The 25,770-nt window shown below is 42.6% G+C and overlaps 1 protein-coding gene across 4 annotated transcripts in view; it reads left to right on the forward strand.

Annotated features, from left to right (window-relative positions):
- The window catches only part of PLEKHM3 (pleckstrin homology domain containing M3), an 89,178-nt gene that overhangs the window by 49,900 nt on the left and 13,508 nt on the right, over window positions 1-25,770 (forward strand). For 2 of the 4 annotated variants that reach the window (XM_083401481.1, XM_083401482.1), the window contains 2 exons: window positions 10,284-10,347; window positions 21,748-21,905. In XM_083401481.1, the coding sequence (XP_083257607.1) occupies window positions 10,284-10,347; window positions 21,748-21,905 (222 nt within the window). Of the gene's footprint in view, window positions 1-163; window positions 854-10,283; window positions 10,348-21,747; window positions 21,906-25,770 lie in introns of those variants that run through there. The other 2 variants (XR_014502543.1, XR_014502544.1) reach the window with 2 other exon arrangements.

Consider the following 25,770-nt stretch of genomic DNA (forward strand, 5'->3'; position numbering starts at 1 on the left):
TGCTGGTTCGCCAGATGCAGCTTGTCACGCTGGCCACGTGATCCGGAAGTGTCTTCAGACAGCGCTGGCTCCTGGCCTATAGAGTGAGGTGAGCGCACAACCCTAGAGTCTGGCAAGACTGGCCCAAACGGGCAGGGGTACCTTTACCTTTAACAAACCCCAGAAACTATTTGTTTCTTTTGTCTCATGGAGTTCCCTGGAAATAATTAAGAGCCAAGGAAGCCCAAAACTGGAACTGTAGCTTGGTTCTGTCTCTTGGTCACACTGTGGTGTGCCAGAATGTGGGGGGGGGGGTGGGCTGGCCAGAACACAATAACATGGATTTGCTTTCATATAAATAGATGATTCCCTGCTACCCTCCCTAAATTGTGCCCCGTTGCAAGGTAGGGGAAGAAAGACAATTGACACCTGCTTGTTTTGCCAGTAATGAAAGGGAAGTGATCTTTGCCATTCAGGAGATAACCTGTGTCAGTGCCTTGGTTCAAAATGTCAAGAACAGCTAAGGGAAGTCGTCAGTGTCAGGAAGGTGGGAGATGCTGGTAACCACATTCCTGTTTAAGTGTGTGTTGCGGGGACTGAACGGAGCTTTTTCTTTCTTTTAAATAAAAGACCTGCAACTTTGTAAGGACGGTGCATGCGATGCTTTACAAATTATTGCCTTGCCCTTACACACGCATCCACAAGCGACATTATCTCTTCTGCTTTTCCCCTATCCTTCATTTGTAATACTGGTAATAGTGCCTCCTTCAATTAGTATGAAGGCAGGATGGCTTATGGAGGGTGCAGTTCAGAAAAAGGTGTCAGAGAAAGAAATTACTGCTTTTGATTAACACCAAAGGGGAAAAAAATAAAAGAATGTTCTGATTAAAATAAAGAGGCAGGGAGGGCTGAAGCAAGTCAATGAAGAGAGTCGGAGAAAAGAGATCAAAGGAGACAAAGAGAGAAAAGCAACAGGGCCTGGAGACATGGGGCAGAGAGGGGAAGGTGAGGATGCTGGCTGCGGATGAAGAGCCAGAGCTGATGGGAAAAGGTGATGGAAAAGGGGCCCGGAGAAGCTGTGAAGAGGCATTCAGGAGAGCACAGGAACAAAAGCAAACCTGAGAAAATAAGAACCGCTGGGAGCTACAAAGTGCCCAAACAAAGGAGGATTAGAGGCGGAGGAAGAAGCAGTCGCGTGGACATAGTGCTGGAGGCAGGGAGGGTGAAGTTGGGATGTGGGGGCTTCCAAGAACTGAAAATATCAAATTGTTATCAATGTTGGGGGAAAGGAGCATTGCAGCGTAGCCCGTTGGGGTAAGACGTGGTGGGCACATGGAATGATGCTGCCAATAAAATCAGCGGGAAGAAAAAATTATTTTAAAAGGTTTCCAATGGGCTAAATTAAAAGGTGTTTGAGTAACAGAACATAGCTTAATTTTATCTTGTCGTCAGGTCAGCTTGGATTAACCTTCGACTATAAAACCATATTGGGTCTATATGGGGCGCGGGTGGCGCTGTGGGTAAAAGCCTCAGCGCCTAGGGCTTGCCGATCGCATGGTCGGCGGTTCGAATCCCTGCGACGGGGTGCGCTCCCGTTGTTTGGTCCCAGCGCCTGCCAACCTAGCAGTTCGAGAGCACTCCCGGGTGCAAGTAGATAAATAGGGACCGCTTACTAGCGGGAAGGTAAACGGCGTTTCCGTGTGCGGCTCTGGCTCGCCAGAGCAGCAATGTCACGCTGGCCACGTGACCCGGAAGTGTCTGCGGACAGCGCTGGCCCCCGGCCTCTTGAGTGAGATGGGCGCACAACCCTAGAATCTGTCAAGACTGGCCCGTACGGGCAGGGGTACCTTTACCTTTTTTATAAAACCATATTGGTAGCTACAATTCTCTGAACACAGTCTGTCATGCCCTCAAACCTCATAACAACTCTCATCATGAGGATAAATCCTTTTCCCTTTCTCCATCTTTTTGTTCATGTGTGAACCTCACTCTCTCTGTGTGTGTTTTAACCTCATTATTTTGTGTGTGTGTGCAAGATTTTATCACACTTCCTAGTTTCTTCTTCTGCGAACAAAAACCTTGCCAGTGATTATCCACTATGTTATTTCCTATTTTGTAGCCCTTATTTGTAACACGATCGCCATTTCTACAGAACGTGAGGTAATCCAGGAGTTTGTTTTTTCATGGTTAAATTATTACCCACCCCGTTCCCACTTATTCTTCGTTTCAGTTATGTGAAAAACCAGCAGCTCTGAGTACACCATCTTGAAGTCCTGTCAGTATGGTATAAACAAGCTGAAACAAAACTGTTAATAGGGCCGTCCAGAGAGAACTAAGAGCAGACTGATTAATCACGATGGCACCCTGTTGCTTTTACAGCATGCATTGCCTTTCTTCTGAGGAAAAGAGAAGAGGCTGCTCCTGTTTTTCTACTGGTTTTCATTACTATCTATGCTTGTGTGTTAAAATGCACAAGGGTATTTGTAATAATAATAATAATAATAATAATAATAATAATAATAATAATAATTTTTGATTTGATTTGTATACCACCCTTCATCCAAAGATCCCAGGGCAGTTCACAACAGAAAATGTGGGGAAATGGCTGCCAAATCTGTGCGCTGGAGTTGCAGTTTATTTCCGAAGCAACTATAGCCTAACATGTAGGACAACGAAAAGAAGCCTTGGAGTTCTCTGTGTTCCCTTTGAACAAAGTAGTATTTACGGTGATTTATCAGATCACTCTTCTTGATGACTCCCGGGTGCTTGTTGCATCGGCTATTTAAATAAAGGCTAAGATTATTACAGAAACAGAAGTGCTTTGCAAAAAAAAAGGGGAATCGCTTGAGTTTGAGTGTGTCCTGCTGCATTGTCACAGTCAGTAACATCTGACCATACAGAGGCCATGGCGCTTGTTAGTTCTGATGGAATGGTGGTTTCTTTTTTTATATATATAATTAATTCTTTTTTTATATAATTAATTTTTATTTAATTTCCAATATACATTCCATCCATGTTTAACATCCACTTTTAACATATACATCTTTTAGACTTCCCTCAGCCTGTCTGACAATTTTCCATATTATCGCAATTACTCACATTTCTTAAATTTATATTGCGCTTTAACAATCTTAATCTTATCATATCTTTTAAGCAACATTTCTATCAATCGTTTTCACAGAGCTTCTTGAAAGCCAACAAGCGTTAATTGCTCCTCACATACATTTTTGATATACTCTGTAAATTCATTCCAGTCCTCGGTGAATCTCTGATCGCGTTGGTTCCGAATTTTCCCCGTTAATTTGTCCATTTCTGCATATTCCATCAGTTTCATTCACCATTCTTCCCTCGTCGGCATTTCTTCCTGTTTCCATTTCTGGGCCATCAAAATTCTAGCTGCTGTCACTGCATACCTAAATGATTTCACATCATTCTTTTTAATTTCATTCCCTAGTATTCCTAATAAAATGGTGGTTTCTTGCTTAGCTTTATCCAGTACAATAGAGCTATCTAGAAGCATTGTGCCATTTCTGGGGGCCCTTTGGCCCTCGGTGGGCCTTTTCTCTCAATAGTTCCTCCAGGAAAAGTGGTACAACATTGCGGTGGCCTCGGTAGGAGCAAAGTGGAAGTGTTAGCTAGCAGTAACAGCAGAGCTATGTGATTGTCCTTCATGTCATGGCAACTTGGAACTACAATGGTACCCCGCAAGACGAATGCCTTGCAAGACGGAAAACCCGCTAGACGAAAGGGTTTTCCGTTTTTTGATGCGCTTCGCAGGACGAATTTCCCTATGGGCTTGCTTTGCAAAACGGAAATGTCTTGCAAGTCTTGAGATTTTTTTTCGCTCCCCACCCCCTTTTTCTAAGCCGCTAAGCCGCTAATAGCCTTTTAGCAGCTAATCCGCTAATCCCTTAAGCCTTTAATAGCCGCTAATAGCCGTTAAACCGCTAATAGCGCTAATCCACTAAGACGCTAATAGGGTTGCTTCACAAGACGAAAAAACCGCTAGACGAAGAGACTCGCGGAACGAATTAATTTCGTCTTGCGAGGCACCACTGTACCACCAGAAGTGGTCTCTCTCGTAGTAGCTCCAAAAGAGTTCATATTTAAGATTCCCTTTTAATTTCCTACTTGATAATGCAATCACAGATGGTTTTTCAAAACGTTTTCATTTCGCTTTTATAGCAAAAGTTGTAATAAACAGAAAAAGAACAACCCATCAACCAAGATTTGTGTTATTGACCAATGGTTAAGAGGGAGATAGATGGTGAAAGATGGAAGATTACAACACAATTAATACCACAAATCAAGTATGAGTATCTGGTCAAAATAAGGAACGTGAGGCTGAAGTGGTATTTGCTTTTAATATAACAAGAATAAGAATATATTTATACCCTTCCCACCTGGCTGGGTTTCCCCAGCCAGCAGCTCCCAACAGAATCTTAAAAACACAATAAAACATCATACATTGAAAACGTCCGTAAACAGCAGGGTTTTTTGGGTTTTTGTAATTTTATTTTAGCTATTGTGATTTATGTGGAATATGTTCAGTTTAATTGCGTATTTTAAAAATGTTTTAATTGTTTGTGACTACTTTTGCTATGTAGAATCCTGAAAGCCACCTGTGGCACAGTTTGCACTGTGGAAAAGCGGATACAGATAAAATTATGTATGTATGTAATTGATTTGCTGTGGTGAGTTGGTTTCTCAGCCAGAGCGATTTGCCAGGTCCTCCCAAACCATCCTTGGCCTTCAAGTCTCTCCATCTCACCCACAGGACTTTTTCCACACAACAACATTCCACTCACAAGTATGTCCTGCCCTGCATGCATGTACAAACATGTTACATGGATTGGTAATAACTTCATAGGTGAATTTATTTTATGGTACACAAGCACCATATGTAGGCAAGTTGACTGGCTTTCCTAAAAGGGCCACTTAGAATCTGGGATTTCACAAACTTGCAGGTCTGTCCATGTTGAAAATTTGCATAAGGTATTTTCAAGTTCATACTCTCCACAGCAGCAGCTCCTGGAAATCTGTTGCCCCAAATTTACAAAACTGCAGATTTCAAAAGAATAGGTGACATTAAAATCATGGGACTCTAGAAATGCTGTATTTGGCATGTAGAATTTCTTATAAGATTGCTAAAATTGCTGCATGACAAAGGAGATAATGGCATTGATCATTTTTTAGGAGAGATATTAGAAAACACTGGATATTAGAAAATGACAAATGCCCCTTTTCTTTCATAAGAGATTGCCTTTTTAAAAAATCCCACTGAGATTCAAAATTGTTTTCACTTGCAGAAGCATTGCTTGAAAAATTGGCTCTACCTATGTCCAGCATATATTTATCACTTTAGGAAAAGCTTGCAGCAATCTTTTAAAGTGCACCTGCAGAAACAGCAACTGCCTCTGTGGCAAAGTAGACGAAAGGTTAGCCTTTTAAATACTTCCTGCTCAGTACTTCATTTTTCAGATATACAGAAACAAGATCACTAAAAGATGTTTCTGAACAACCAATTATATTCTGAATTGCAAATATTCAAAATGTAAAACAATGCTGCAGTATTAAAATAAATAAATGATGGAGCCAACTCAGAACAAAATAAACTAGCTCAGTATAAATCTTATTAGCCAAGTCTGCATAGGTTTCTACTTCACCTTCACTTAACTTATTGCTCTGAGGGCCTTCTGGCAATTCCATCACTGCAAAAAGTGGGGTTCCGGGTTCCTTCTTGGTAGTGGTGTGTGCCTTCCCATCAGATATCAAACAGATAAGCAAGTGTATTACTTTTAGGAGACATCTGAAGGCAGCCGGGCTTAGGGAAGTTTTTTTATGTTGTTTTATTGTGTTTTTATATTTTTTAGGAAGCTGCCCAGAATGGCTGGGGCAAGCCATTCAGATGGGTGGCATATAAATATGATGGTGATGATGATTAAGCAGTTCTGTGTTATAACTACTTTGCTTTCTGGATTCACTTTGTTGACATTGACATTTCATTTCTGTGCAGACCTCTTCTTTAGATTATTTGCTTTTTTTGGCCAAAACGTTTAATACAATAATCTTTTTTTAAAAGCAAGAACAAGTAAGCTACGCAGAAGAGGTGGGGAAGGGGCTTCCAGCAACCACATCTTAAGAGCCTTTTGGTCATCTTAGGAGGCAATTCACCGGCACAGCCTGGTGCTTCTTTTTCACTCTAAAGTTGTTTGTCTGGCAAGAGGGCGGGGGAAGCAGCTGGGCAGCTCTGTTTTAGTTGTCCAGCACAGAAACAAAATCAGTTTGCACTGTTGCAGGACAATCGAGTCTATAGGACTCAACAGTCAGACAGATTTTTTAAAGGATCTGGGCTTAAATTTACTCTAGACATAAACTTCTAGAGCAGATCAAGAGCAGCACTATTTGTTCTGAAAGAGAATGGCGCTTGATCAAACTGTTTTTTGCATACAGTAGTACAGTCGTACCTCGGTTCTCGAACGCCTTGGGACTCATACACTTTGGCTCCCGTACACCGAAAACCTAGAAGTAAGTGTTCCAGTTTTCGAACATTTTTTGGAAGCCAAATGTCCGACACGGCTTCCACTTGAGTGCGAGAAGCTCCTGCAGCCAATCGGAAGCCACGCCTTAGTTTTTTCAAATAGTTTCGGGAGTCGAACGGACTTCTGGAACAGATAATATTTGAGAACCAAGGTATTTGAATCCTTTTCTTATATATCCTCATAAGAACAGTTCCTTGATTTATGCCCACCTGCCTCGATTTCATTGAGCTGCAGACTGTGAACTTCAGAATTTACTCTGCGCTTATCACTTTTGTACTTTGGCTTTTTGCATAGGTCTTAGGCAGGTCTGTTTGCAGTTGTTTTAGCCTAGCTGTCAGAGTGCTTAATTCAGTGCAGAAAAATTGCTCTGAGCTGATGACAAATCATCTCTTAAATGCCTTTGGACAGTGTTTATTCTTAACAAAGGGACATAGCTACAAACCCTGCAACTTCGCCCTAAATGCAGAAAACAAAGCCTTATCTTGGGTTCTGTTTACAGTCAAAAAGTCACAGATAACCTTTTGTTTGTGCAGATACATCCCTGATAAGGCTGAGAGCGAAGGATGGATGAAATGTCTGGTTCGATCTTGCACAATTGTTGTGCTTCAAACCAATTGCCAGTGAAAAAGAAATGGAAACGCACGAGAAACTGCCCACGGTGCCCGAGTTCCTTACTTAGATATAATGCTTCCAATCCCTCCATGAACCAACAGGCAAAAGCCTACATTTCTATTTCTGTCACTTCTTAAGTTGTTCACCCAGAAGAGGCTTCACCTTTTTTTCCTCCTCCCCCCCCTTTTTTTTTTTAAAAAAAGGAATTCCCACCATTCCATCTTAAAAGTAAGGTTCAGGTTGCTTCCAGACGGAAGCCGCCTTCTTTTCCCTTTTTGGTGGCTTGCAAAACTACAGTGCCCATTCCATGCAATCATGAAGCTTTTATTTACCATATTTTTCACTCTATAGGACGCACCAGACCACAAGACGCACCTAGTTTTTGGAGGAGGAAAACAAGAAAAAAAATATTCTGAATCTCAGAAGCCAAAACGGCAAGAGGGATCGCTACGCAGTGAAAGCAGCAATCCCTCTTGCTGTTCTGGCTTCTGGGATAGCTGCGCAGCCTGCATTCGCTCTATAAGACGCACACACATTTCCCCTTACTTTTTAGGAGGGAAAAAGTGAGTCTTATAGAGCAAAAAATACGGTATTTCTTTTTGTTTGATTGAACTATTTTCTGTCCACACCAGCGGACAGAATGTGATGGGATGTGTCCGGAATTCAGAGTACACATCCCCATCACCAAACCTCCTTCTGAGAAGGGAAAAGCTCTCTGTGTGTTTAAAGGTTGTGTGGTTGTAGGTTTGGGCACCCCCCCCCCTTCCAACAGCGGTAATGTGGTCTTCAGGTTCTCCACACCTGCCCTAAGTAAACAACCCAACGTCCTTAACCCTGAAGTCTTGGAATGATTGAAACAGCTTTGGCTTGCACCATTTTTATTGTTGTTCTTAATGTATTGGTGTTGCCTTCCATTGTTGTTGCTGAGAATATTGCATCCCACTGACGTTTCACCTTTAGGCTGCAGTTATATACACACTGTGGGTAAGTCATATTGAACTCAGTGGGGCTTACATCTGAGTAAAGGATTGCTGTGCCCATCTGCACCTTTTTATTATTGTTATGTATTTATTGAATTTATATCCTGCCTTTCCTCCCAAAGGAACCCAGAGGCACAACCTCTGCTGGCTCCCTGCTGCGGTGATTTTTGTTTCAGTCTTCTTTTATATTTCTCAAAGCGTTTCAAAAAATCTGTGCCAGAGTTGCAGCAAAGGAGGAACATTTGTTTAAGCGTGCTAGTTCTTCTTCTAAACCAAACTATTTTGCAATGCAGGTTTTTCCCCCAAGGTCTAAACTGATTTCTCAATGTGAATAAATGACAATGTTTGTTGGTGCTTCTTCAAAGAAAATATTGCGCTGAACTAGATGTCCTGGCTGAATTGACCTCCATCTGACTCTGCAGATGTTCATAAGGTTGCCTTTAAAGCACTCAGACCCTGGATGCAACTGGTTCCATCCATTAGGCACATGATCTTAGTGCCACTGAGTGCCTTCTGCTCTCTTTGATTTTGATGAGGAGAGCTTCTTAATGCACTTGGAGTGCTGTCCTCAGAAGTAGGCATTGGCTATTCTGCTGCTTCCTTCCATTGCAAATGAACAAGACCTGTTTCTGCAGTAATAGGAGTTTTGTTTAAAATAAAAAGTCAACAAAATTGGGCAGACCTTATTTTTAAGGCTTCTTCCCTGTCCCAGTTTCCATGGCAATGGGAATAAGTGTGCTTTTCTTACGGTTTCTCACTTACTGGTCATGTACTTTGTTGCTTCCAATATGTGTTTGTTGCGTTTCATCCTTGATAAGAGTGCTTTCTTATGGAACCAAAAAGGTGGGATATCTTTTGACGTCTCTGCCAATGTCACTTTGAGAAGCTGCTTTCATAGCATATTTGCCCCAAACATCCGTGTGTGTGTGTGTGTGTTGTTTATATTTGAACAATATTTCCAACTCTTCTTTCCTAGGTATAATTGATAGATTTAGACATAACTACTTTTGAATACAGGTCTGGAATGTTTTTCTTCATCAAGAAGTACATTGTACATATTTTTGCAGTGGTAAAACCTAGGATGAACTTCTATGTCTGAGTGGCTAGGGAAACCCAGCCAGATGGGTGGGGTATAAATAAATTATTATTATTATTATTATTATTATTATTTGTAGCAGTTTATAATCATAAAGTGAATCATATGTCCCTAACAAAATTTAATATTTGTCATTTTAATGTTATTAATGTTGTTAGAGAACCATGTCTTGTCAAGAAACTGTTCAGAGGAAAAGGAGGCAAAACCAACAGACATGTGGCACAGTGCTATTTTTCTAGAAAAAGAGGTGCCCAAACTCACCATGAATGCCCCCCCCAAGCGTTCTCTTATAATGGCAATGGTGCCCACCTGAGAGGTGCTGGAACTGAGTTCCGGCTGGGAAAGAAAGCCCTGTATGTGGGCATATACAAAACTACAGATCTGTTAAGATGCCACTGTTACTTCCCAATTTAGAATGAGGTCATTTGGTTTTTAGTTTAAAGCTGTGTGGAATTTTGTGAATGGGTAAAAATCTTTAATATTCAGCACTAAAAAAACAACAACAACCAGTCTCTAGGATGGTTCAGATTTTGTGCCAGTCTTTCTCCAAACTTTGGGATAAAATGGAAATGACGGGGTTCTAGGAAGATGCAGGTGGAACCACCTGTAGAGGCATGTTTTTCCTCTGCAGTCTTCATCCTGTGGCCTGTGATCATACCGTGTGCCAACCAGTTTTAAAGAAGTCCTTCCTTTGTGAGAAATGGCCTGCAGGAAATGCTGTGGTCGGTGAAAGTAATGCAGATTCCCTAAATCATGTTTTTAAAAATTGGGTTGATGGTGGAAGGGTGGTTTTTTTCCTCGTGGAGGTTGAAGAATTCAGTGTTTTTAATATCGTCTTATAAGAAGTTTCTGTATGAGATTTTGTACTCTGAAAATTATACTATTATTATTATTATTATTATTATTATTATTATTATTATTATTATTATTTATATTCATGTGTATTACACTAATTCACAACATATATTTTCTTATTGCAGTGGTATATGCATGTTCTTTATTTTGTTAAAATAAAAGTATTTTTTATTAGAAAATTATACAAATACTCACTTTTTATTCTTGTTTTTCACCAAGAATTTTCCCTAGAGAGTATCTTCTTCAGCAGATCCACCTGTACTCCTTGGCAGACCTACAGCAGGTAATTGAATTTAGTTTGTCCAGAAGCTGGGCCTTATACATACTGTGAATACAGATTTTGTCAAGCTATGTCTTGGTGAGCCTTTCCAGACCAAGAAGCCTTCCTAAATGGTAACTCAGAGAAATGCCTTAAACATAGGTTGCTTAAGAGCCAGTGTGGTGTAGTGGTTAAGAGCGGTGGACTCGTAATCTGGTGAACCGGGTTTGATTCCCCGCTCCTCCACATGCAGCTGCTGGGTGACCTTGGGCCAGTCACACTTCTCTGAAGTCTCTCAGCCCCACTCACCTCACAGAGTGTTTGTTGTGGGGGAGGAAGGGAAAGGAGGATGTTAACCGCTTTGAGACTCCTTCGGGTAGTGATAAAGCGGGATATCAAATCCAAACTCTTCTCTTCTTATCTATAACCAGAATATCAGTGATGATGATTTATTGCCATTAATGCAGTTAATGGCAGATGAGCTGATACCTTTTATGTCCTTAACCGGAATAAAGCCTACATGGATGTAAAGATACAGGGCAAAGGATCTCGTACATTTTGTTAGAAGCTCATGAAGCTCGTACATTTTGTTAGAAGCCGATATAAGTGGTTAAGGGGTTATCTGTGAGCCAAGAAGACCCCAGTTTAAATCTGACTTAATCTATGAATTCCATAAATGACCTTAAATGGGCCATGCTTCTGTCAGGCTCAGAACACCACCTGTAAGTTAGAGATTTAAAATACTAGTCTAGCTTACATTGCTATTGTAAAGATTTCATGTGTGTGAACTGATTTTGAATGTTCCAAAAGCATTACATGAAATGCTGAATAATCGTTAAATGCTGTTGAATGCCTGTATCGCGGAAGTGACTTGTCTGCTTCCGGAGTTGTGAGATAGGAACAAGCAAACCGGTTCAAGGGAAAAGCCAGAGATCAGAGGTCTCCGTGAAGCTTTTAGTAAGTGCCTCGTTCTTCAGATAATCAAACTGCAGAAGAGCAAGTGGCCTAAACTTGGGGTGTCAGTCTCCCCAGTTGCCGGTTTCGTAATCTCCAATGCCTTGCAAGCTGCTTAGCGCCAAATATTGATAGCAGACTTTCAAGAAGTGATCAGTAGCTTATCAAATTTTCCTTGGGAGGGATGGAGGCTTGCAAGAGTCATACTGCACGCATTTATTTAGCTGCTACTCTGGCAGATTTCTTTGTCCTGATAGACATTTACATTATTTCCTTCCCTTTCTGCACCCCAGACCTTTCATCATGTAATTCAATTACAGTTGTGGCTCGGGTGCGTTAAATTGGATTCTGCTTTTAATCTGGCTGGATCCTTGTTATCAGCCCAGAAAGTCTCTCTCTCTCACTCTCTCCTTCCCCCTCCACAATTTCCTTTCTTCTTAAGTGAGAAAACAGGCCGTGCCATTTCAGTCAAAATGGTGAAATGATAAGGTTGGAAGAAGATCAGGACCCTTTAGCATAGCTGTCAGCTTTCCCCTTTTCTTGCGAGGAATCCTATTTGGAATAAGGGAATTTCCCTTAAAAAAAGGGAAACGTTGACAGCTATGCCCTTTAGGTGCTCTTAGTGATGCCCTTGCCAGATCCTTATTCAGGAAGTGTGACATTCTTGATTTGTCTAACATCCATGGGACCCAAATCAGTGTACATGTGGTTCCCAGGAAGTCTCACATCCAGGCACTGATCACCCCTAGACCTGCTTACCTTGAGCAAAATGCCCCATATTCCTTGAAACCATATCCCTGGAAGAAAATCAGTTTGAATGGATTCTATTAGAAAAGAAGTGTATCTAGGCACTGTGGTCATCTGCAAGGGATTCTCACGTGGCAGGGTTAATGTTGCCAGCCTTTATGTCATGTTTGCAGACACCTGTATAACTCACAGTTGGTCTGCCAACAGGTCTGGTGCCTGATGCTAGCACTCCATAATGCACATGAATTTAGGTTGCAGTCCTGAACCCGCTTACCTTGAAGAAAGCCCCATTTAACTCAGTGCGACCAGCTTCTGATTAGGCTTGTCCTGCTAATAAATGATAAACCGTGTTTACTTAGGAGTAAGTCACATTGAGTTGAATTGGGCTTACTCCCAGGTAATAGTAACGCTGCTTTCCATGCATTTGCACCTGGTGAACCTGTGTTGAACAAACCTTGTATTAGCTGTACGCCACACATTGGTTCCATTTTAGCACCAAGAAAACTAGGTTTTCCTTGTACGAGTGGAATTGTGTGAATGCGATATGCAAGGTGGCTTTAAAAGCTGCTGAATGGACAGGTGTTTTGCCCCAGGTGGTGGTTGTTGCAGCGTAATTATAGGACAATCGAAGACAAATCCACTCCATAATAGCCTTTAATGCTCCTGTGCTCCATGAACAGAATAGGGAAGGTGTGAAGCAGGAGGAACATAATTCTGGTAAAGTTGTCAAACTACTAGTAATGCCATTTATTCTTTTCATGATTTGGAAAGCACCGTGGGTGCAAATAAGAATGGCTCAGCGGGTCTGATCTTTCACCAAAGAAACGGTGGTTAGTCACACATAGGATTTAATAAAAACAAATAAATGAAATAAAACCATTTCTCTTATCATGTGCTGAGCACAACAGCTGGTCCAGCTACACAATCCCACTAAATGCCGGCTATTGCTTCTTTATTTCCTACGTAGGCCTACAATACGATGTGGGCACAGCTGCTGCTGCCGCCTCTGCAGCAGAGGTAGCCAACGTTATGACTTCCAGATGATGTTGGAGATCAGCCCTGACCAGCCTAGCCAGTGGCTAGGGATGCTGGGAACTGTAGTTCAGCCGCTTCTGCAGGGCGCTGCATTGGCTACCTCTGCTCTACAGGCTCCAGGTGTCCTGCCTCTGGCCTAGCAGCAGCACCTTGCGGAGTGGAAACGAGCAGCAGGCAGCAGTCCAGGAAGCGAGCCCAGGTGCTACTGAACCCTGCTTCCTTTTCATCCAAGGCCTCTGCTAAGGGTGCGGCTCCCCTCCAGCCAGATAGGAGGAAAGCGCTGCCACGAGGTGGGCCAGTCCTTAATTGGCATTTGGTGTCGCTTTAATCCTTTTAAGACCGTAAACTAAATATTGTGAGAAGGCAACAAGCCCAGAAAAGCAATCTTGCGTAATCAGGTCTTTTGCTCTAATGCACAATTGTGAGAGGCCTGGCAGTTTGCGTAATATTTTAAGCTACGGTTGGTTTAGCCCATAGGAGCCAGCTAGGTGCCATACATTCTTTATCTCGTTTTATCCTTGCAACACTTCTTTTGTGCAGTAAGTGAGGGTGCTATATAGTCACTTGCTCCAACTAGTGTTGTGGTTCAGGTGGAAAACTGAAGGTGAACTTCCCATATCCAGGCCCAGCATTTTGTCTATATCTATCTATCATCTATCTATCTATCTATCTATCTATCTATCTATCTATCTATCTTCATCATCATCATCATCATCGTTAATTGAATTTGCATGCTGCCCTTCATCTGCAGATCCCCAGGCAGTTCACAAAATAAAATCACAACGTGAAAATCACAAAATACAGTATTTTTCGCCCCATAGGACGCACCGGCCCATAGGACGCACCAAGTTTTTTGGGGGAGAAATAAAGAAAAAAAAATTTATTTCCCCCCCCCCCAGGCACTTGTGGGGCCGGCAGCGGGGAGAAGCGCTCTTCTCCCCGCCGCCCGCCTGCAGACCAGGTCCGGGGACAGCGGGAAGACGCACTGCGCCTCCCCACTGTCCCCGGAGCTTGCAGGGCTGGCGGCAGGGAGAAGCACGCGTCTCCCCGGCGTCAGCCTCCAAACCACATCGGGAGACAGCGGGATGGCAGCGTTCCGCCTCCCCGCTGTCCCCCGACCTTGTGGGGCTGGCGCTGCGGCTCTCCTGAAGCCTGCATTCGCCCCATAGGACGCACACATATTTCCCCTTCATTTTTGGAGGGGGAAAAGTGCGTCCTATAGGGCGAAAAATACGGTACATAGTAAAAATATGACCAACAACAAACCAATATCCCCCCCCCACAACACAATTAAAAGGGCATAGGATGTCAATCAAGAGGAAATGCTTTTGCCTCGCACCTAAAAGAAGTATAATGAAGGCACCAGCCGAACCTCCCTAGGGAGAGCACCCCAAAAGTGGAGAGCAACCGGTGTCGTCACCCTCCAGACCTCTCATGGAGGAGGCACACAAAGAACAGCCTCAGAGGATGATCTCAGGGTCCAGGTAGGTTCATATGGTGAGAGGCGGTCCTTGAGGTATTGCGGTCCTGAGCCATTTAAGGCTTCATAGGTCAAAACCAGCACTTTGAATTGGGCCTGGGGCCTAATTGGTAGCCAGTGCAGTCAGGCCAGCATCAGTGTAATATGCTCAGGCCATCTCGCCCTAGGGAGCAACCGTGCCACCCATTTCTGCACTAGCAGAAGTTTCTGAACTGTCTTCAAAGGCAGCTCTACATATAGCATGTTGCGGTTATATGACGCGTTGCAGAAGGATACTGTGGCTATCCAAAACCGCTGAGAGGTCAAGCAGAACAGGGACAACACACACTCTGTTTCTCTCCCTATACAGGTCATACAAAGCGACCAAAGCAGTTTCTGTGCCAAAACCAGGCCTAAACCCCAACTGAAATGGATCTAGAAAATTACACCACCATGCTGCAAAAGTGGTGGACGAAGAAATAGCTTAAAACATTGGTGGTGTTTTTAAAACTAAACCTTTGCGTCTTAATGTTTTCACTCTTGACACCGCCTACAGGGGGAGGAGAGTCCTCTACGGTCTTTGGCTGTGCATTGCACACAGTCCAGTCCTTCTATTTCCTCTTTTGCTAAATTCTATAAACACTACACTATTCTGTCACCTACAGCCGCTATTTCCAGTTCCAGTCTGGAAAAAGTGTGGTATGCTATCATAATCCTTTTTCCTAGACTTAGCAAAACGCCAGTGCTTGTGGCCGCTTAACTTGGTGCATTACTTAGGAAGCAAATCACACACGTTTTCAAATCTGAAAGTCCCAGAATGTCAAAAGAAGTTAACAAGCCAACCAGTATTTCCAGGAGAGCCCTTTCTTAATAAAAGCTAACTTAACGGAAATAATTCAGATTGTGAACGGACGGTTGAAATTACAGCCTCTGTGTTGACTTACAAAGAATCTTATCGTCAGTATGATGATAATGATTAACATGCTGATTTACAAGGGTGGGGTCACAAGATATTTGCAGACTCTGCACTGTCTTCCCAGTGGCAACAGCACCTTGGTATGTAGGCTTTGTCGCCTCTTTAGCTTCAATTATTAACCCTAACCTGCAACCTCACAAAACACAATGCTCCCTCGTTAAAATTAAAGAGGGTAAATGCAGGCTTAACCTCTCTTTGTTGAACTCCACTTGCCTTTTCCTGGAGATGCCCAGCTCAAGGTTAGCTGCCTTGAAGTATCAGTGAGCTGGCAAATCAGGCTCAGTAAAATGATCAAACATTGTGAAACTTTATATTTTACCTACTAATATTCTTCTACTCCTCTTCTTCTTCTTCTTCTTCTTCTTCTTCTTCTTCTTTGCTTGTGCATTTCTCATTAAATGGCAGGCCTTGAACAGATCTTTTGGGGGCATTTTCTTTTTAAGCTTCCATAATTTTAAACATCATCATAACCATTTTATTTGTATGCCACCATTCCATTGTTAAAACGATGCTCAAGTCGGCTTACAACATGACAAGATTTACGTAATTACCAATGCAACAAAAGTCATAAGCAATAAATGAAACACATCAAAAAGTACACAACCAAATGGGAAACTATTTCCACATAAATCATAAAATCTAAAACTAAGAACACAGCTTTAATATCAATTACAATTTAAAATGACAAAGATAAAAAAATAAAAGCAATTTAAAAAACAATAACGGAGCCCTCTCTGCCCAGATGGAAGGAGGCAGACAAGGCCCTTCAGGTAATATCATGAGGGACAGCCAGCCTAGCACTCAAAACATTAGTTCAGTGGACAGGGTGATGTGGATTAAACTCTCAGCTCTGCCATGACATTCCTTGGGTAGTTTTGAGCTACTGCCATATCTCTTGACTTTGCCTCCCCCTAACTCAGAGAAGAGTTGTCAAATGCAGGCCAGTTCAAACATGATGGAATCAATGTGTAAAGTTCACGGAAAGTGCTTCTCTGTGGTGTTGACTCCACCTAAGATATGAAAGCTGCTCTCCACATGGATTGTCCCATGAGAATGAGAAAGAGGGAAGGAGATTCCTTCCCTCCACAGAGAGTACTGTTCCTCAGAACTGCACACATTCCTGGTGGCCTCCTGGTGCTGGCCTGGAGACTTTCCCATGCTGCTGAGTTCCTTTCACGCAACATGGTCCCATGTGGAGCTGCCACAACATGGAGACACTTCCCTGCTATAAAACTTTAGTTGGCCGTGTTTAACAATGGTAAGCATTTAGCATACTCTGAATATATTGTTGAGGCCGGTCAGGATGAACAAAGCTAGTGGCTTAGTAAGTTAATTTGGGGTGCATTTCTGCCCAGTTATTTGGGGGAGTGGGTGGGAAGTCTCATTGGCATAGAACAGTAACAATGGACAGTGTTGCCACCACATTCAGAAAATATGGCACAATATTTGCTTGCTGAGTCAATGTTTCCCTACCCCTCCCCTGCGAAGTTCTCACCATGTATTGATTTAGCTCTCTAGTTGTACTTTGACTATGTTAGGCGTATGCCTAATACATTGTGAAGATACGGAGATAACATTCTTTGTATAGTACAGCTTTCAATGAGACTTCCTTAAGGCCTTTTCTATAGAAGCTATTTGTACTCATTTCCCCAGTGCGTTATTTTGGTAAACAGCAACTTTGGCTGTTAAGTGTTCCCTCTTCTCTGCAGGCATTGAATAAATGGAACAGCAAACTAAAGCACACCATGGTGACCGGTAGGCAAGGAAATCCCATACTGTACTAAAAAGGGTACAGAATTGTGCAAAACACCTTTGTTAAACATTACTAAAGCATTCTTACAATGTAAAACATACCGTATTTTTTGCTCTATAAGACTCACTTTTCCCCTACTAAAAAGTAAGGGAAAATGTGTGTGCGTCTTATGGAGCGAGTGCTGGCTGTGCAGCTATCCCAGAAGCCAGAACAGCAAGAGGGATTGCTGCTTTCACTGCACAGCGATCCCTCTTGCTGTTCTGGCTTCTGAGATTCAGAATATTTTTTTTCTTTTTTTCCTCCTCCAAAAACTAGGTTCGTCTTGTGGTCTGGTGAGTCTTATAGAGCGAAAAATACGGTACATTACATTGCAAGATAATATAAAACATACATTCAAGACTGTGTTGCAGGTTATTATATATATTCATAATATTAAAACTATTTAGCAGTGCAATCCTAAGGGTGCTTACACACGAGGAAGCCCCGCTACAGCGTACAATCATTAACTCAAAGCTCTGCTAATGTGGTTGTATTTCAGGTTTTTTGTTTTATATATTTCTATCACTCCCTGCCATGCAAAACTTCCAGGAAGTAATAAACTGCATGCTTGCCATTCCGCAAACACACATAGGTAAAATGATCAACCGTACAACTCTCATCATCACAGACTTGCTTTAAAAACAAACCAAAAAAACTTCAAAGCCCTCTGTTGCTAGATATAGTCTGACTACCTAGTCTGTCTTACAAATCGAAGAAGGTCACGTTATCCATCTTTCAGACTCTCAAAACAAAAAATCACAAAGTCAAAAACCCTCCAAATTGGGCACCCCCAACCTGCAGCCCTCCAGATGTTTTGGCCTACAACTCCCATGATCCCTAGCTAACAGGAGGGATGATGGGAATTGTAGTCCAAAACATCTGGAGGGCCGAAGGTTGGGGGTGCCTGCTCCAAATCCTGTCTTCCTGAATTCTAGAAACCACCTGTTAAACACATTAATGCAGCTGAACCACATCAGCACGACTGTTTTGTATGTTCAAAGCATGTTCCAGCTTTGCAGTGCGTTATCCTGTCCACATCTGCAACTATGTAAGTCATGGCGCAGTCCTTCTCTACACAGTGGTTTGCAACTGGATGGCACTGCATTTCTTTTTAGGTACCAGCAGGTAGCCTCTGACTAGATACAATTGGCTGCAAGGGTACAAGTGCTGTCTGCAAAAAATTCTGCTCTGGCCAGAATTTTCATAAATTGCTTGTCAGCCGGTCTCTGCCTCCCAGCCAGTAGCATGCAGCCTTACCCACCAAGTACCTCAAGATGCCTCACGGAAAGTGATTCATAAATGAATAGATAAATAATATCTCTTGTTGTTGTTGTTTAATCGGGTCCGACTCTTCGTGACCCCATGGACCAGAGCACGCCAGGCACGCCTGTCTTTCACTGCCTCCCGCAGTTTGGTCAAACTCATGCTGGTAGCTTCGAGAACACTGTCCAACCATCTCGTCCTCCGTCGTCCCCTTCTCCGTGTGCCCTCCATCTTTCCCAACATCAGGGTCTTCTCCAGGGAGTCTTCTCTTCTCATGAGGTGGCCAATGTATTGGAACCTCAGCTTCAGGATCTGTCCTTCCAGTGAGCACTCAGGGCTGATTTCCTTCCGAATGGATAGGTTTGCTCTTCTTGCAGTCCATGGGACTCTCAAGAGTCTCCTCCAACACCATAATTCAAAAGCATCCATTCTTCGGCGATCAGCCTTCTTTATGGTCCAGCTCTTACTTCCATGCATCACCACTGGGAAAAACATAGCTTTAACTATACGGACCTTTGTTGGCAAGGTGATGTCTCTGCTTTTTAAGATGCTGTCTTAATATCTCTTAACACCCCCCCCCTTTCTACCCCTAACATGGACACACACTTGTCTTTGCTGACAAACATCCTTTCCAAACTAATCCAGATCCTGCAAAACCTCCAGTACTGGTTTCTTAGTAAAGCATGGAGATCGTGCTCTTCTGTGTATATCAATTTGCATGTTATTATTTCAAGAACTTACCGTATTTTTCGCCCTATAGGACACACTTTTTCCCCTCCAAAAATGATGGGGAAATGTGTGTGCGTCCTATGGGGCGAATGCAGGCTTTCGCTGAAGCCTGGAGAGCGAGAGGGGTCGGTGCGCACTGACCCCTCTCACTCTCCAGGCTTCAGGAGAGCCCCAGCGCCAGCCCCACAAGGTCGGGGGACAGAGGGAGGCGGAACGCCGCCATCCCGCTGTCCCCCGAAGTGGTTTGGAGGCTGACAGCGGGGAGAACCCGCCGCCAGCACCGCAAGCTCTGGGGACAGTGGGGAGGCGCAGCGCGTCTTTCTGCTGTCCCCGGACCTGGTCTGAAGGCGGGCTGCGGCAAGAAGAGCACTTCTCCCCGCTGCCTGCCCCGCAAGCTCCGGGGACAACTGGGAGGCGCAGCGCGTCTTCCCCCTGTCCCCGGACCTGGTCTGAAGGCGGGCTGCGGGGAGAAGAGCGCTTCTCCCCGCTCCCGGCCCCACAAGCGCCTGGGGGGGAAATAATTTTTTTTCTTTATTTCCCCCCCCCCCCAAAAAAAACATGGTGCGTCCTATGGGCTGGTGTGTCCTATGGGGCGAAAAATACGGTACTATTGCAGCCTATTGGTTATACGGTAAGGCTGAGACTGAATTATTTAATGCTGGATATTACTGATCCTGGTGCATAATTCGCTTTTCCTCTGCTCCGGCCTGCATTTCTTTGTTTACATTAATCTGCAAGTGTATATGCTCTATCACTAACATATCTGCTGCTCCTTGCGTTTCCTCATTTTTGTTGGACATCATTTCCCCTTAACCGGTTTAGACTTTTGACTCTTATAACCAAAATTAATCAAGGAAGGGATTTATTAAAAGTTGCTTATAGTACTGACTTTGACCGTCTGTTATACTAGAGCAGTATCAGAGCCCTGGCCTTGAACCCCACCTTCCCGTAGTGACCTTTGTGAATTGTTTAAGGTCCAGAGTGAGGCCATCATTCTATAGCAGGACACAATGAAAGCATCACCTTTCCGTGCAGTACACACAGATGTCGAGTCTGCATGGCTAGCAATAACATTTCAGCTTCCTGCTGCCACAGATGTTCTTACAAGAATGAGGGCTTTTCAGCATTTCCATCCCGTGGCAGCGACCCAAGCCATCCCATGAACTTCCTTTCCTGCCTACATTTTTCCATTTAGTGTATGTGCTTCAGTTTAGGCCTTCAGAAATACATTTAGCATAAGTGAGGTGAGCATTCTTACGGAATCTGCATTTACTTATTTTGCTTTAAGATTTGAGTCTTGCGGGCTAAAGTGGAAAATTTAAAGTTAGATTGAGTTAAGATAAATTATAGAACAAAAATTGGGAAAGAGGGAAAGGATTTGCTGAATTAGCATTTGAACTAGAATACAAAAAAGGGAGGTGTGAGGAAGTCGAGGAAACAAGTAAATGAAAGATAATGATATGGAATCTTCTTCTTATGCTATTTGGATATATTGTTCTTTTTTCTTTTTCTTTCCCCCCCCCCCCTTGTTTTTGATGTATTGTGCGTTAAATTTCTCTTTTTTTGTTTTTTGTTTTTCTTATACACTTTTTTCTGTAACCATAAAAATCTTAATAAATATCTTCTAAAAAAAAATAAGATTTGAGTCTTGCAGCACCTTAAAGACGAACAGTTTTATTACAGTGTTAAGTTTTTGTGGACTACAGTACACAATAATACCTTGAGTAGCAGAATACCACACACACACACACACACACACAAGGTTCGGGAGAAGATTGAAGATAGTGAGGGCAGAGGTAAATGGAACACAATAAATACAGACACGGTGATAATTATGTTATTACCAGTAATCATTACTAAAACAGTTGTTTTGGCATTGGTAATTGGATACTCAACATTTTGAGTAAACAGAAAGCGAAAAGACTGCTAGTACTGAGTCACGTGGTGGAGGGAACCGGCACATTTAAGTGAACATTCAAATGTGGATTTTCATATACTAGGGCCATTGCATGCCTCTTAAATTATATGTGTGTGTGTGTGTGTGTGTGTGTGTGTGTGTGTTTGTGTGTGTTTGTGTGATAGTATCTTCTCACACCATAGTTCTGTGTGAAATCAGGCTCTCACCCTTCTCTTCCATTGTTATCAGTTGAGTAAAACAATAGAAGAAAAACACTAGTAAAATAAAAACAGACACGCATTGTAAGTAAATGAATTAAACAATCTAACTTTACCCATCTCCAAACAGGTGTAAAATTACCTTTTAATGTTCTGTTACCTTGTTGCCATAGGTGGGTTTTATTTGGCATTCTTCAGCCTGAATTGCATGATTCACCCCATTCTGCAGCAAGCCCTTCACTGTTTAATCAACTCTGAATTGTGTTTTAGTTTGGTAATGAGACACACAAATAATGTCCAGTCATTTCTGTTGCTGATTCTTGGTGATGGGGTCTCTTTTCTGTTGCTTTACAGGTTATTGAAGGGAAGCTTGCCCCTTTCCTTGGGAAGGTAATCAAATTTGCCACTTCCCATGTCTACAACTGCAGCCTTTGTAGCCAAAAGGGATTCATTTGCGAGATCTGTAACAACGGCGAGATCCTGTACCCCTTTGAGGACATTTCTACAAGCAGGTAAAGGACGGTGATTTCATGTGTTGCTTTGCATGTGTGTACATTTACAGTGGTGCCTCGCAAGACGAAATTAATTCGTTCTGCGAGTTTTTTCGTTCTGCGAGTTTTTTCGTCTTGCGAAGCACCACTGTGTATTGACGGTTTCCCATAGGAATGCATTGGCGGTTTTTTAAAAAAGGCGCAAGACGTTTCGTCTTGCGAAGCAAGCCCATAGGGAAATCCGTCTTGCGAAGCAACTCAGAAAACAAAAAACTCTTTCGTCTTGCGAGTTTTTCGTCTTCCGAGGCATTCGTCTTGCGAGGTACCACTGTACTATGATACAGTAATGACGAGAGGGCTGATGCAAACATGAGCAAGAGTTCAGCTTACCTCCTTTCTATGTGGAAACCTTTTATGAAGGCCAAACGAGACACAACATTAAATACATCTTCATACCAATGGAGGAATTTCCTCTCAGTGCAAGTAGCAGCTTCAAAGGAGTGGTTTTCATATGGACTACAGTAAGTTGAACTGCAGTGTTAAACTCCCTCTCACCATCACCACCAGTAATCACCCACCACAGCTGCTACTTGCATTTGTAGCCAGTCCAAGTGGAAAGTGTGCACATTCATGGGGTATGTCCCATCATGCTTTGGTCTGCTTCACCACATGTACATGCACCAGGGAACTGGAGTTCAGCACCGCTCCCTACGGTGTTTAAATGCAAAGGACTAGACACGTGTAGTTATAGCAAGCACAACAGTGTACATAACACACAACGGGGCCTTAAGGGGACTTGTGAACTCAAGAGGGACTTTCACAATCTGACCATTAAAATTCCTTAAGACATTTATTTCTAAGCAGTTCAGATTGTAAATGCAAGTCTGTGATATTTTAGAGGCCCTAGGCAAGGTAAAGTTAATGGGACCTGCCTATCCCGAGCCAACAAGTTTCAAGAATATTTATCTTTTCTGGGGGTCAGTATCCAGACTGTCTATTTCCTTCTCATGGCCCCCTGTACATATGGGAAGCCTGAGGATAGGAGAAAAGGAGACAGGCCCTTGACGCTTGTCTTTCATCAGCCTGTAAGTAGTTGTGCATTGGCAACTGAGCGCATCATCTTGCTGCATATTGGACTTGGGGATTGTTAAATAAAGAAGCTGACCAGGCTGCATGTTGGGTCTGATTCATACATGCATGTTTATCCCTTAATCTGAGTGCATATCATGCCTGTGTCGTTCAGGCACAGATAAAACATCTATGTCACCCCAGTTGAGTTTTTCAATGGTGTGTCCAGGAGTGAGTCATAAATAACTAAGTTTTGTATATTCACTATGTTGATCCTCCCTTGGGCATTGTTGGCAGTTTGTGAGATGGCCAGGATTATTTTGTTAGCATAATTTGTTGAGAGTTGTTTTTCTTCCCAGCTGGGAGAAGAGTTCTGTGCCAGTGCAGCCCAAGGCCACCTTTCACTGAGATTTTTGACTGGCACCTCTTTTACTGCTAATATTTGGCTCATCTTTCCCTGGTTTTGTTTCAGTACCTTGTTTTTAGTATTAGGTCCAAGCCCTGAACGTATATTAAATGAGGTGTGCAGCACAACTGTGCAAACACTGATTAAGAAAGGAAAGAGAACACTTGCAAAACAGGACGGAAAGTTGTGAATGAAAAAGCATTAAGGAGAACTAAGACCATGGCTATATAAGGCAAAGATATCTGCAAGGGACTCGTGAGGATAATGAAAGCGTCAAAGTAGTTGCTGTAAGGAAGGTTTCCCAGTGCAATGCATGTAATTTCTCTGCAGAATGATTTGATTACTCTGAGTGTTTGCTATGCATTAAAATCACAGGTTAAATGCCTTAGAATTCTGAAATCTTAAATGCCCTGAGAGAATTTGCAGTACATCTCAGATCAGTGATATCTGGGTGTAATGACTTCTGTTGCTGCTTATTACACTGGCAGCCAGTAATATATATGTGTAGATGTTCAATACAAAAACAGATTTAATGACACTGATATAACCACATCATTTTCAAAATAATATTTAATATTGGTGTACCAATGAAGTCGTGGTTCAGTAACAAAAGTGAATTAGTTTGATCAGTTAATTTTTATTTTGGCAATTACAGTATTTTTTGCTCTATAAGACTCTCTTTTTCCGTCCTAAAAAGTAAGGGGAAATGTGTGTGCGTCTTATGGAGCGAATGCAGGCTGCGCAGCTATCACAGAAGCCAGAACAGCAAGAGGGATTGCTGCTTTCACTGCGCAGCTATCCCTCTTGCTGTTCTGGCTTCTGAGATTCAGAATATTTTTTTTCTTGTTTCCCTCCTCCAAAAGCTAGGTGCGTCTTGTGGTCTGGTGCGTCTTATGGAGCGAAAAATATGGTAGTTTGAACATTATCTGTCTGCATATTGGATAATGTTCTTTTGTTGGGGCACTGTGTTGATAGAAAGCAGGTTGCCCATTAATAGATGTAATAGTCTACTTCTTTTTAAAATAGGATTCATTCATAAGATTGCCACATAGGCAATGCTTTGAATTTAGGTTTGTTAAAAGAAATCAAGTGGGCTGCCTTTTAATTCCAAGACAGGCCTTGGCAGCCCCAGTCATTGCAGATTCTGTGTTTCACTCTGATTTAAAGTATAACCCTCTTTGTCCATTATATTGGGGGAGGAGGAGGTGGGGTGTTTCAACTTGATATGAGACAGGGGCTTATGTGCCCTTGCCCCCATCCTAAAGAAAACCCCCACAAATATTTCAATATATTGAGATTTCTGTTGGTAGGGTTGCATTCCCTTATTTAGGTAATCGTTGCCTTAAATGTTTGCCCCATTTAACTAGGATTCAGATGTTCTGTTCTAGTTCTTATATTATTCTGTTCCTTAGGATGTGCATAGCCATCTGTACCCTGAGCCCCTGCTAGGATGGCAGAGTTACGAACAAGTTGGACCTTGGCGCCTGATTCCGCATTTCCACTTTTGAGTAGGCAAAGAATACCATACAGTGATATTCCACTTGCTGGTAGTTCTCCTGAAAGGTTTATACCGTCGTATCAGCAAACACAAGCCCTGGCATTGAATTTCAGAGAAGTGGCCTTGTTAGTCCGTTGCAGCAAAAAACAATGCATAGCCTTTGAATTGGAGTAGGTGCCCAAAACGGGTTGAGAAGGTTGAGTCCCTTCAACCAAACATTATTCCTGGGTGGGAAAACCTTAGGTTTTGTTTTAGCTATGGAGTTTTCATTAGAGTTTTTCTTGGTTTTTTCGGGAAGAAAGACGGGGTAATTTAAGCTGTCATGTTCAGCAAGTTTCTCTAACACCTCCACCCCCTCCCACAACCATCTAAGAGGGATATATAACATTTACAGTTTTGTAGATCCATAAATTAGTTTTCTAAAGCTTTGCCCCTAAATGGAGATGAAAATAAATATTAACACATGTGCATTGTAATGAACTTACTGTTGTCCTAATGCCTTGTTTCTGCTCCTTCACTTTTATGTGTTCAGCTTCACTAAATCTAAACAAAATGAATGCCTCTTGTGTTTTAAATGAGTGCAAAACTGGACTTTTAATAAATCTTGAGCCTCTGTTAGAGTGGTATATAAAAAAACCCCCAACAATAAATTGCCTTAATAAGAAGCTGTTTGTACTGTGTGAAAGAGTTCCCCTGCATTCACGGCATTCTTGGATGACCAGGAATTGAAGTGTGTTTGCACCTTGCTTTGCATATATTTTCCCTTTGCCTTTTTGCCTTGACCTTTCCGCTCGACAAAGAAGAAGGCAAAGCGATGGGTCTCAGGTGCCCTTGCCAAGACCTGCCAGAGGGTCAGCACTGGATGACGACCATCCTGATATAATGGCATCCTCACAGGGGCTGAGGGAGAGAAC

Source organism: Podarcis tiliguerta (genome assembly GCF_965153285.1).
Source record: "Podarcis tiliguerta genome assembly, chromosome: 1".
In the NCBI taxonomy this organism is placed as follows: domain Eukaryota; kingdom Metazoa; phylum Chordata; class Lepidosauria; order Squamata; family Lacertidae; genus Podarcis; species Podarcis tiliguerta.